Source organism: Acanthisitta chloris, unplaced genomic scaffold (assembly GCF_000695815.1).
Source record: "Acanthisitta chloris isolate BGI_N310 unplaced genomic scaffold, ASM69581v1 scaffold5487, whole genome shotgun sequence".
In the NCBI taxonomy this organism is placed as follows: Eukaryota; Metazoa; Chordata; class Aves; order Passeriformes; family Acanthisittidae; genus Acanthisitta; species Acanthisitta chloris.
The window spans coordinates 11,429-24,334 of record NW_008680805.1 but is presented as its reverse complement, the minus strand read 5'-3'; the positions used below and the strand labels follow the sequence as shown (position 1 = coordinate 24,334).

The 12,906-nt window shown below is 57.0% G+C and overlaps 1 protein-coding gene across 1 annotated transcript; it reads left to right on the top strand.

Annotated features, from left to right (window-relative positions):
* Positions 1 to 3,263: 3,263 nt before the first annotated feature.
* FBXW5 (F-box and WD repeat domain containing 5) lies at positions 3,264 to 12,749 on the top strand (the record flags this gene model as incomplete). The annotated part of the gene is made up of 7 exons (XM_009077835.1): positions 3,264 to 3,480; positions 4,078 to 4,252; positions 5,490 to 5,638; positions 7,196 to 7,670; positions 10,300 to 10,447; positions 11,434 to 11,646; positions 12,200 to 12,749. Coding segments are annotated over 7 exons (1,624 nt in total), but the record flags the coding sequence as incomplete, so codon positions are not given.
* Positions 12,750 to 12,906: the final 157 nt, after the last annotated feature.

Sequence of the window (12,906 nt, the reverse complement as noted above, 5' to 3'; positions counted from 1 at the left end):
CTCTGCTGCCCCCGCGGTGCTGCTCGGCTCTCGGTGTGCTGTGCCGGTGGTGGAGCCACTGGGCAGCCTCCCGTTAGCTCTGACACTGTGTCTGCAGTGTGACACTGTGTCCTGGATGTCCCAGGGCTATTCCTGTGTCCAGGTGTCCCTGTGTCCTGAGGTCTGACACTGTGTCTATGTCACCATGTCCCAGGTGTCACTGTGTCCAGGGTGTTACTGTGTCCCAGGTGTCACCGCATCATGGGGTGTCACTGTCCCAGGTGTCACTGCATCATGGGGTGTCACTGTGTCCCAGGTGTCACTGTATGATGGGGTGTCCTAGGCTGTAATAGGAATGGGAAGAGCTCTGGGACTGCCCAAACCCTTTGGAAACAGCAATCAGAGGGCTGGAAATGCTTTGCCTTTCCCTTCCTCTCACAGAGAGGTTTCAGAGCTCTCTCTAGGTGCTCTGCAAGTGCTGTCCAGGGAGATCCTGGTAGCTGCAGTGAGTGGGAGACTGCTGTATCCCAGCCCCTGTGGATCTGTGGAGTCACTGCTGGCTTGTCCCCATCAGGACTTCACAGCCATCCCTGCAACAGGCTCTGCTTCTTACAGACTGGGGCAGAATGGTTGGAAAGCAAACCAGTGGAGGAGGCCCAGGGGGTGCTGGGGACAGCAGCTGAACATGAGCCCAGGTGACCAAGGCCAAGGGCATCCTAGCTTGTATCAGCAGCAGTGTGGCAGCAGGACTAGCACAGTGACTGCCACCCTGTACTGGACACTGGTGAGGCACCTCCAGTCCTGTGTCCAGTTCTGGGCCCCTCATGACAAGAGAGACATTGAGGGGTGGAGCACAAGTCCTATGAGGAGCAGTTGAGGGAGCTGGGGGTGTTTAGCCTGCAGAAGAGGAGGCTCAGGGTTGACCTAATCACTCTACAGCTCCCTGACAGGAGGTTGGAACCTGATGGGGTCAAGCTTTGCTCCCAGGGAACAAGTGACAGGACTAGAGAACATAGTCTCAAGCTGTGCCAAGGGAGGTTTAGGTTGGACATCAGGTAGAATTTCTTCCCAGAAAGGATGATCAAACACTGGAATCTGCTGCTCAGGGAGGTGGTGGAGTCACCATCCCTGGAGGTGTTTAAGGAGAGACTGGATGTGGCACTCAGTGCCATGGTCTAGTGACTTGGTGATCTCAGAGGTCTTTTCCATCCTGATTGATTCTGTGATTCCCCAGCCAGGCTGAGCACTGCCACGGACTGCTCAGAGGGTCCTGTGGGACCAGGCTGGGCAGGGAAACTGTGCCTGCCTGGGGTGGGCATTGCCTGCCTGTGGCTGCCCTGTGGGCACTCCTGGGGCAGCAGCTGCCCCAGCTTGGACGTGGTCTGGGCCTCAGCACCCTTGGAGAGGGCTGAGCCTGCAGGGTTGTCCCTAGCCAAGCTGTCAGCAGGCTCAGGGGGACAGTTATGTGGTCACAGCTTTGCTCCAGGCTGAGCATCCAGTGCTGGAAACAGTTTGGTGCAGTCTGTAAGGTGACAGTACTGTCACTAGCTGGGACAGGCCTTGGGCACCTGCCAGCAGAAGCCCTTTGCTGCCCAGGGGGGTTTTCTTGGGGTGCAAACAGCCTGTTCCCAGCATGCTGCAGGGATCCAGGAGGGCTGTGCAGGGGCTTCCAGCAGTGATATAGGGAACTGGCTCCTAGATCCTGAGTTGCAGTGGCTGCAGAAGGACAGGAAGAAAACCAAAGCACAAGAAGCAGGACCCATTCTCCTGCAGCAGGAACAGCAGTGCAGAAGGGCTCTGGGAAGAGGTGGGGTGTGGGTGGGATGACTCAGGCTGTGTGAGTTCACCTTGTGCAGACCCTGGTTGCTCTGTGGGGCTGATGATGTTCTCTTCAGGGTTCGTTGGAGGCCCTGACCAGGCTTGTTTCCTCCTGGAGCTCGTTAGTCAGCTGCCAGCCCTGTTTTTGGGTTCTAATTAGGAGTGAGTAGTCAGTGCAGCTCAGTAACATATTCAGGCCCCTCCCTGGCTGTGCTGCTGGAGCTGTGGGCTCCCTCCATGGCACAGTGGGGACAGAGACAGCTGGAGGCCTGGGAAGGGGATGGAGTGGGAGTTTGGGGAATTCAGCTGCCAGCCTGCCTGCCCTGGGCAGCTCCAACCCAGGAGGGTTGAGAGAATAGTATCCAGTGTGTCTGTAAGAGGAAATGTTGGGGTTGCTTGGCCACATGGGGTCTGTTCAGGCTGTTTCCCAGCCAGCTAGGCTGGGGCCAGGAGCCTCAGAGGGGCTGAAAGTCCCAGCCTGCACTGGGATGTGGGGTCCCAGTGGGATCCCAGCAGCACTGGGGGCTGTGCTGGCAGCAAGCTGGGTCCTGCCTGCAGGACAGGTGCCTCCTGGGCTGCAGCGAGTTCCAAAAAGCCCTTCAGTTCTGTTCAGTGTCACTAGTAAAGTTGGCCCTTATCCATAGACATGTCTAATCCTCTTTGCTTCTTTGGGATTTGCTGCTGCCAGAAGTCTGTAGCTGTCTGGGAGGCCCTTGCTGAAATTCTTCTTTATTTGTCTCTTTTCTGGCTGCCAGTGGGACCCTGTGAGTGTGCCCCAGACTGTGCTGCCACAGGGCTCCTCCTCTCCTGGCATGCTGTGTCCAACTCCCTTTCTTCTCCCTCATTTTTCCAAGTTTTTTATACCATGGAGATATTTTTTTCCTGGTCGCAGACCCTTTTTTTGAACCTTCCCTCTCGTCACAGCTGGGCAGGTTTGGCAGTGCTGGAGCACATCTCCCTTTGGAGGACCATTCTGTCCTAGGCAGGGGTTTAGTATGACAGCTCTGCCTTGGCTACTTCACACAGAATCACACAGAATTCTCTTGAGGACCATCAGTCCAATCCCTGCCCTGCACAAGACACCCCGACAGTCCACCCTGTGCCTGAGAGCATTGGCCAAACACTCCTGGAGCTCTGTCAGCCACGGGGCCGTGACCACTGCCCTGGGGAGCTGTTCCAGTACCCAACCAACCACCTTCTGGGGGAAGAACCTTTTCCTGATATCCACCTAACCCTCCCCTGGCAGGGTTTCAGTAGGGCTGTGCTAGTTTGGAAAGCATATGTACAGTGTGGAGCTGTGTGTTTACTGGAAGAAAGGGGGTTTTTGTGTGTGGGAGTAGGGAAGCTACTGCAGATAATGCTGATTGCTGGGAACTAGCTGCAGCCCTGGTTGGTGCCCCAGCAGAGCTTCTGGCATTGCTCACAGGAGCCTCAACTGGTTTAGTAAAGGCTGATGCTGTGTTTAGTCCAGTTCTGTGCTTCCTTCACTCACACTGCTGTCCCGTGTCCCTGCTCTGTGCTGCAGCTGCTGTCTCCTGGTATGATGAGTTCCAGAGGCTCTACGACACCATCCCCTGTGTGGAGGTGCAGGCTCTGAAGGAGCACAATGACCAGGTTCTGCACCTCAGCTTCTCCCACTCTGGCTGCCTGTTTGCCTCGTGCTCCAAAGACTGCACAGTCAAGGTAAAGTGGCAGGAGCCCTGCCCAGCCCTGGTTCCATGGGGCTTAGCCCTGAGAGTAACCTCTGGGAAGTGTGTGGAGAGGAGAGGTTGGACTGGATGTCCTTGGACTTAGATTGGTTCCTGAGCTATTCTCAAAGCCACAATACTAATGACTCTTGCAAATGTCACCCTGAGGGTTGTGGATTGCAGTGCCAGCCCGTGTGTGTGTGTGTACATGGGCAAGGTGCCTGCCTGGCTCTGGTGCTTTCTAGGTGCAAATCAGTACCCTGTTGTGCCCTGGGTCTGATAAAGAGTGGGGAGACAATGATCCACTTGCATGAGTGGTTGTCCTGGGAGGAATCTCTCTGAACACAGTGGAAACCCAGCTGTGAGAGCACCAAGCACTTCCTGAACACCTCTCCACTGGCTGATGGAGCAGCAGTTCTGTACTTAGCCCCTCTCCATTGTCTGTCAGGGCCATGGGGACTGGTAGGCAGTTAAATGAGGTTTGTGATACTGTTTGTTTTTCTTGTCCCGGTGAGTGGTGGCAGGGCAGATAAAGTGGAACCACTCTCAGGCTTCTCAGCAGCTTCCTGCCTGTTTGCTCATGTCTCTGTAGATCTGGAGCAATGAGCTGGACATCTCCCTGCAGCACAGCTCCAACATGAGGCCATACAACTGGAGCTACACCCAGTTCTCCCAGTTCAACTCCGATGACTCCCTTCTGCTGGTGTCTGGAGTCTTCGTGGGGCCTCACATCTCCTCCTCAGGGGAGATTGCTGTGATCAGCATGGGTGAGTGCTGCCTGCTGGGGCTCCTGGGAGGGCTGAGTTCCCTTCCTCTGGTGTGTGGTGGCCTTGACCTCAGCTTGTCCCTTCTGACATCTGAGCGAAGGGGTCCCAATCATGGTTTTGGAGGGGAGACCTTTACAGACAGCCTTAAGTCTGCTCAGGTCAGCCCAGCGGCACCTAAATAAAGGCAGTGTGGCATTATGGCCACTTAGCTTCTGTTCTGTGTGACAGTCTGGGCAAGACAAGGGTTATATCCACATTGTTCTGAAGCCCCTCTTTCTGACTCGTGTGGTGCCAGACATGGAATGCCAGACTGGTTTTGGTTGGAAGGAACTTAAAGCTCATCCAGTTCCACCCCCTGCCATGCCGTGGACACCTTCCACTGGCCCAGGTTGCTCCAAGTCCTGTCCAACCTGGTTGGAACATTTCCAGGGATGGGGCAGTCACAGGTTCTCTGGGCAACCTGTGCCAGTGCCTCACCACTCTCACAGGGAAGAATTCCTTCCCAATGTCCCATCTAGCCCTGCCCTCTGGCAGTGCGATGCCATTCCCCCTTGTCCTGGCACTCCAGGCCAGAGTTCTTCTGCAGCTCTCTTGGAGCCCCATTAGGCACTGGAAGGGGCTCTGAGGTTTCCCCAGAGCCTTCTCTTCCCCAGGCTGAACACTCCCAGCTCTCCCAGCCTGGTTCCTTGGCAGAGTTGCTGGATTCAGCCCTTGGAGCATCTTTGTGGCTCTAGTCCCACCCTGAGGTCTCATGTGGTATTCTGAGGTGCTGTCACCAGAGTCTCTGATCCTGCTGCAGCTCTGTTGTGGCTAATCCCCGCTGTGTTATCTCTCACTCTCTCTGTGCCACAGTCCCACTGTGCCAGGACTCAGGAGTGCACAGAAAGGCCCCAAGCTCCAGGCGTGGGAGTGAAAGTCTGTCTGAGTTTGACTCGTCCTTGTCCCCAGGGGCTGCCGTGGGCCCTACTCAGGGAAGGACTGGGAGGCTGCACTGCTCTCTGCTCTGGATCTGTGGCTGCCATGTTGTTTCAGTTTCCCTTGTGCAGGCTCTCCCCACACATCTCTAGAAGGGAGAGATGCTCTGTCTCCACAGCAGGGAGTGGGAACTGGATGGAGATTGGCAGTGCTGCCTCAGCGCTTTTTCTGCCAGACCCAAGTCCACTTCCCCTGTCCTGCACTTCTCCAGAGCCCTGGCTGGGAGCCATCACCTCACACTCATGTTTCCTCTCCCTTCCAGAGAACTTCACGCTGCTTTCCAGGGTGAGGAACAAACCCTACGACGTGTTTGGCTGTTGGCTGAATGAAACCAACCTGATCTCGGGCAATCTGCATCGCATTGGGCGCGTAACCTCCTGCTCGGTGCTGTGGCTGAACAACGCGTTCCAGGTGAGCTTCCTTCCAGCTCCACAGGCTGTGCAGCTTCCTGCTGCCTCCTGGGGGAGGGAAGGCTGCAGGCAAGGATGGCCCAGTCCTCCTGTCCTCCCTGTTTGTCTCCTCTGACTTGCCCTCAGGATCCTGAGCTCGAGGCAACCCTTGCGTGAGGCTTCTCCACACTCAGTGTTGTGGTACCCACTGCAATATTCTAACTGCCCTCACATCCCATTAACTCTTGCCCATTAATTAGGACTTAACTGCAGTCCCCCAGAGCATGCATTGCCCAACTGCAGGGTTGCAGAGGTCCCTGTCAGTCTGAAGTTGGGCCTGGGCTGGCAGTAGCCTGGCATGTGTCCCAGCAATGGCCCTTCTGTCTCTTGCCAGCTCAGGGCTTTGTTCCCGAGAGCCAGAGGCAGCTGGAGGCTGCGCTCAGCTCTGCCTGAGCCCAGCTGAGGTTCCTTGGGACAGGTGCTGCCTCTGATGCCATGGTGAGACCTGGAGAGCTGTGTGTGCTGGGCTCAGACTGCTCCTCCATTCTGTGGCACCTAGGCTGCTCAGCTGTGTTCCTCTTCCATGTTTTGACTCTGTCTCAATGTCACAGCTGTACATCCTCATGTTTTGTGTTTTTAACATGATACAGACCCTAGGTGAAACCCTCTGGTGGCAGAGACCCTTCCCAAAGCCACATCTCTGTGCTGCACTGACCCTGCAGCATTAACCTTTCCAAATCTGAGAGGCCAGGAAGGACCTGCCCATGGCAGGGCTGTGGGAGCACGGGCACAGCATGAGCGGTGAGGCAGAGAGGGACCTGCTGTGTGTGTCTGGAGCAGATAGCAGGCTGGTCCTGCTGAGGGGTACTGGCAGTCTCCAGGAGCACAGGGTGAGTTTCTGCCAGTGCTGCTGTGGACCAGAGGGATCCCAAGTCATGCTTATCACAGAGGCCTGTGCCTGAAATTCTTGTAGATAATAGAATGCAGAGTATCCTGAGCTGGAAGAGACAATGGAGATTCAGATTAGATATTAGGATAAATGCTTTCCTTGTCAGGGTGGTCAGGCACTGGAATAGTTTGCCCAGGGAGGTGGTGGAGTCATCATCTCTGGAGGTGTTAAAGAGACATATGAACCTGGCTCTGGAAGATATGTTTAAGGGTTTAGGGGTTACAGCAGTGACAGATGAAAGGTTGGAATTGATGATCCTAGAGGTCTCCTCCAACCCTGATGATTCTATGGAAGGGAATCACAAGGATCGGATCCAGCTCTTGCCCAGCACTGTAAAGCACTGGGTAGCACCAGCTGATGAGGTCAGGCTGGTTGGCCACAGAGCTGCCTGGTCAGATTCTGTGCTTCCCAGCTCCACTGCTGCCTGCCTGCAGGAACGTTTTGTCCCAGTGTGTGTCCATCCACAGTAGGCAGGAGCTCAGCAGAGTTGGATCGCCTTGGGCCATGTCTCCTGTCAGGAGACACACAGAGTGTGAAGGGGTTGTTGGTGGCCAATGTCCCTGTGCCAGCTCAGGGTTTGAGCTGTGGGAGTGACATGTGTTCCTGCTCACTTCTCCTCTCTGCTTGCAGGGCATCGAGTCTGAAAATATGAACGTAGTGAAGAGACTGTTCAAAATTCAGAACCTGAATGCCAGCACCATCCGGACTGTGATGGTGGCCGACTGCAGCCGCTACGATTGCCCAGACCTACTCCTGGACTACGAGGAGCAGCTGGCAGCTTCCTCCTCCTGCCCAGTGTTCGACCTCGGCAGTGAGAGCGAGGAGGAGGAGGCCCAGCCCCGGCAGGCTGGGGAGGTGCAGGCAGGACAGGGGGCTGGGGGTGTGCCAGCGCAGCAGGGGCTGCAGCAGCTCTTCGATGATATCCTGGAGGGGCGAGTGGGACCTGCCTTGAGCGACACCGAGCTGGAGACAAAGGTGGCTGAGCTGTTCGTGCGCAACAGAACTAAACGCCCCGAGCCAAACCTGCTCCCCACCAACAGCAACAGCAAGATAAAGTATTTGATCTTCACCACGGGATGCCTCACCTACTCCCCACACCAGATAGGTAAGGCTGGGTCTGAGCCTCCCTGGGCTGCAGCTGTACTCTGGATTTGGGCTGGGAGAGACCCAAATCCCAGCTGTGCTCTGGGATTTGGGTTGGGTTGGGAGACACCTGGTCTGTCTGCTGCTCACCTGTGAGGTGTGAGCTGCAGTTTGCTCAGGGTTCTGGACTCTGGATACAGGTTTTTTTGAGAGGCCCCTGTCACTGAAGGGGTTCCACCTCACAAGCACTTGTCTGAGGGTTGTTTTGCTGCTGCCAGGGTAGTGCTTGCCCTATTTTGCCTCTGTGGGTGTGTGGAGGGGTCTCAGTCCTGTTCTCTTGTGGGGATGGAGAGGCTATCAGGGCAAGACTGGTCTGAGCAGCATGGAGTTCATGTGGCATTTGCACAGTGCTCCCAGCTCTGAATGCCCTGCCTGCCCCTGCCTCTTCCCTGCCTGCCCTCTGTCCAGGATGGGACCAACCTCCATCACATGGGCTTTGAGCCCCAGTGAGACAGTGGGACCCTCCTGCCTTGGGACTGCGGGGTTTCATAGTGGGTTACTGGCTGCCCCAGGTGGTGTTTCTGTAGTTAGCGATGCCAGGCAGCTTGCAGCATCCTTGCTCAGCTTGCAGCATCCTTGCTCAGGGGGGTACAAGGGGCTGTGGGTGCAGCACAGCCCTGGCAATGGCACTGCCAGTGGCCTTGTTCTGGATTAGGGTGTCCCTTGCTCACCTGGGGCTCTCTTGTTGAGGCACTGGGACTAGTAGAGTCTGAACTTACAGGATGTCAGTGCAGTGGGGAGCAGGAGCAGGTAGTCTGGCTCCTTCTCCAAAACACACTAAAGCAGGCAGAGAGGGAAGGATCAGAAATATGGGGGAGACACTGCTCATAGGCAAGACTCTTCTGTGAAGCCACACAGTTTGAGTTCTTTTCACTGCTTGCACAATTACAGCCTTGCTTCCCTGCTGCAGGCTCTCCTGACCTTGGCGTGACTCAGTCCCACACCAGTACAGCCCAGTTAGGCAGGGGGAGGCAGTTTCCAGAACTGGAGGCAACTTGGGGAAGAGTCACTCTCCCACCTCAGTTAGGAACATGACCTGGACTGAGTGAGCTCTGTGCTCTAACTCATGGCCAGGTCTGCAGACAGCTGTGGTGGACCTTGGCCATGCCTGTATCCCTGGCCTGAGCTGGGTCTGTGCTTGGATCCCCTGGGCTGAGCTGGGGCTGTGCCTGGATCCTCTGGACGAAGCTGGGTCTAAACTTGGATCCCCATGGCTGTGCTTGGGTCCCCTGGGCTGAGCTGGGGCTGTGCCTGGATCTCCTGGGCTGTGCCTGGATTCTCTGGGCTGAGCCAGGCCTGCACCTCCATCCCCGAGGTTGAGCCTAGGCCTCCTCACAGAGTGGGACCTGCCACACATTGAGACAGAGCCTTTGGACTCCCGAATTCCTGCTCAGCCTCCCATGGCCAAGGGGTTTGTTTGATGCCTTTGAACTCTGTGACTCCCTGGCTGGTGGCCAGTGCCCGTGGCACAGTGTGCTCGGGGCCAGACGCTGGCTGAGCTTCTGTCCCCCATGAGTCACTGCTGTGTCGTGTGTGCCCCTGGTCTGTGTGCAGAACCAGCCCTGGTGTGCTGATCTGTGGCCCCAGGGGGTGCAGGAGTTCTCTGTGCTCACCTGGCTGTGCTGCAGCCTGAGGTCCCTGAGGTCCTGTTCCTCTTGCTGGTGGCAAGCAGAGTGCCCTGTCCTGCTGGCTCGGGTGTGCCTATGTTTGGAACTGAGAGTGTGGTGCTGTGGAAGTGAGGATGGAGATGGTGGTGAGCAGTGCCAGTGGAGTGGAAGAACACCAGTCCTGTCTTGAAGGCTAAGGATGTTGGGGGTGGCCTTGGACTTAGAGTGTCACTCCTGTCTTTTGGGGCTGCAGGAGGGGGATAAAATCAAGGGTGTTGGCAGCAATTCCTTTGGAGGGGCAGTGGGATGGGTCAGGCCATCTTCCAGCTCCTTCTGGTCTGGGAGGATGAAGCTTATGTATGCCTAGGACCACTGGGGCTCACAGGGGTGCTCCAGGATCCCATTGGGGATGGTTTATGCTTGGGACCTCTGTGCAGAGCTGGAAGGGGACAGAGTTTGTCCCAGCACATGTGTCTCCTTTAGTCAGGAAATTCAGAAGCTACAAAGCCTTTGAGCCCAGCTTTGGTTTAAACCTCTGCTCTTGGGAGCTTTCTGGGGCTGACCTGTGCTTGGACAGTGCATCTGCTGGGCTCCTCCAGGCTGAACAGTGCAGAGAATGGACCCAGCCCAGGGATTCATTGAGGGGGAAAAACCTTTCTGCTACCAATGTGCCTCCCCAGCCAGCACAGCTTCCGTGTGCTTCAGAGTCAGGCTGGGGCGAGGTGTGGCTGTACCCACAGGCACTGGGCATCTGTCTGAGGTTGAATGTGCCAGTGCATCACTCCTGGAGATCCTGGCCAAAAGCCCACTGGTAGAGCTCAAAGGAGCCCAGCAGGGACACCAGCTCAGTTCCAGCCCTTGTCAGTGAGCCTGTTCTCCTTTCTTAGCAGCACCAAGGGAAGCTCCTTCCCAAAGCCTGGGGACTCCATGCTGTCTGCTGGCAGTATCCTGTGGAACCTCTTCGCTCTGCTTTGTGTCCCACAGGGATTAAAAGGATCCTGCCCCATCAGATGACGACCGCAGGGCCGGTGCTGGGGGAGGAGAGGCGCTCGGATGAGTTCTTTGACTCCCTGGATCATGTCATCGACATCCATGGGCACATCATTGGCATGGGCCTCTCCCCTGACCACCGGTGAGTGTGGGGGCTGGCAGGGTTGGTGGGCTCTGGGGGGGGGACCAGGAGGAGAAGTGACTGTGGTGGGTGGAGCAGGTGCCTGTCATCCTGGTGCTGATGGTGTGTTACAGCTGAACATTGCCCCCGATCGTGACAGGAATGTGTTCCTGAGCCAGCTCAGGACAGGATCAGGCCCTGTGAGAGTGAAGGAGCTGCACACACCAGTGTGTGCTGTTCCTGAGGCAGATCACCTGTAGAACCCCGGAATGGTTTGGGTTGGAAGGGGCATCAAAAACCATGTAGTTCCCACCTCCCTGCCATGGGCAGAAACACCTTCCACCAGCCCAGGTTGCTCCAAGCCCCATCCAACCTGGCCTGGAACATTTCCAGGGATGGAGCAGCCACAGCTTCTCTGGGCAACCTGTGCCAGTGTCTCACCACCCTCACAGGGAAGAATTCCTTCCCAATATCCATCTGTCCCTGCCCTCTGGCAGTGGGAAGCCATTCCCCCTTGTCCTGTCACTCCAGGCCCTTGTCCCAAGTCCCTCTGCAGCTCTCTTGGAGCCTCTTTAGGCTCCCCTGAGCCTTCTCTTCCCCAGACTGAACACCCCCAGCTCTCCCAGCCTGTCTCCATGGCAGAGGTGCACCAGCCCTCAGAGTATCTCTGTGGCCTGTTCTGGACTTGCTCCAGCAGCTCTGCATCCTTTGTTGGTGCCCCAGAGCTGGAGGCAGCACTGCAGGTGGGGACTTAGGCAGAATCCCCCCCTTCACCTGCTACTCACAAGACACCCTCATCCCTCAAGATGGTTTTAAGGGGATTTAGAAAGGCATGACCTGACCCCTAGAGCCACCTTTCAGTTGTGGTGGCCCTTTCCAAACATGGCCAGCAGACTGTTCCCTTGGATTGCAGTGAGGTGGGCTGCGGGCTCAGTCTCTGTCCGGGCCCTCTGTGTGCTTTGCCGTGTGCAGTGTGGCACAGGTAACCCCTCTCTGCCCTCCCCAAGGTACTTGTACGTGAACAGCCGAGCTTGGCCGCGGGACTGTGTCATCTCGGACCCCATGCAGCCTCCCCCCATAGCAGAGGAGATCGACCTGCATGTGTTCGACCTGAAGACAATGAAGGAGGTGAAGCGAGCGCTGCGCGCGCACCGCGCATACACACCCAACGAGGAGTGCTTCTTCATCTTCCTCGATGTCAGCAGGGACTTCGTGGCCAGGTGTGTGCCCAGGGGGTGGGCAGGATCCTGGGGCTGTCACTGCAGAACACCTGGAGCCAGCATGACACTCCTGGAGAGTTGGGAGCAGAGCAGGGAATGGGGTTGGAAAGAGCAAACGGACAACTGGAGGGTGTGATAAAGGATGTCTGCCCTGGTCCTGCTGGAAATCTCTGAGGAAAGGGGGCAGTGTTCAAAGCCAGGTTGGATAAAGCCTTGAGCAACCTGGTCTAGTGGGAGTTTTCCCTACCCAGGGCAGGGGTTGGGGCTAGATGGTCTCTAAGGTCCATTCAAACCCATAACATTCTGAAATCTCGGGCTGTGGCATGTTTGGTGGTGGGTGGCAAATGCCCTTCTTGGGGGCTGCAGGTGCTGTGGGGCGAGGTGAAGGGGCTGTGGATCCTGGAGGGAGCTGCTTGTGCTCATGGAGACAGGGGCTGGGACACCCTCTGCCCCTATCCCTGCAGAAGAACGGGGTGAGAGCAGCAGGGTGTTGGGGCTGCTGGTGTGACGCCCTGACCAGTGTGACGCCCTGACCAGTGTCTCTCTGCCACAGTGGGGCAGAGGATCGTCATGGCTACATCTGGGACCGGCACTATAACGTCTGCCTGGCCAAGCTGCAGCACGACAATGTGGTGAACTCGGTGGCATTCAGCCCAGTGGAGCAGGAGCTGCTGCTGACAGCCAGCGACGACACCACCATCAAGGTGTGGCGGTCCCCGCGCGCTGTGCGCATCCGGCAGGCCAGGAGGCCCCAGCCCAGGAAACTGCTCTTCTCCTGGCTCATGAACCAGAAAAGCTGAACCCAGGTACACCTGCTCCTGCAGCTTCCTCACTGCAGCACCTCTTCTGGAGCTCGCAGAGCTCTGAGTCCTGCACAGAGCCGAGCTCTGGGCACACGAATCCCATGGTTGAGCCAGGAGGGGCCCCGGCAGCGTGAACCGCCTCCTCCTTGGAGCATCTGCTTCAAAGACAGGACGTGAGAGCCAGGACCTGTGCTGGGCCCATGGGCAGCGCCTGAGCTGGTCACTGCAGGGTGGGCTCCCCACAGCTTCTCACCAGTGCTGCTGCTTGGGCACAGCTCTCTGGGCATGCTCTGGGCTCGGAGGACGCTGGGCACGTCCCCAGTAGGGTGGGTGTGAGCAGGGGCGTGCCGAGCTGCGCCAGCAGCCGCTGCCCGCAGCGCGCTTGGCAGAGCCGTGGCACTGCGCTGCCTTACTGCAGGACTCAGCGGTGATATAGTTATGCCTGTTTGTCCTAAGC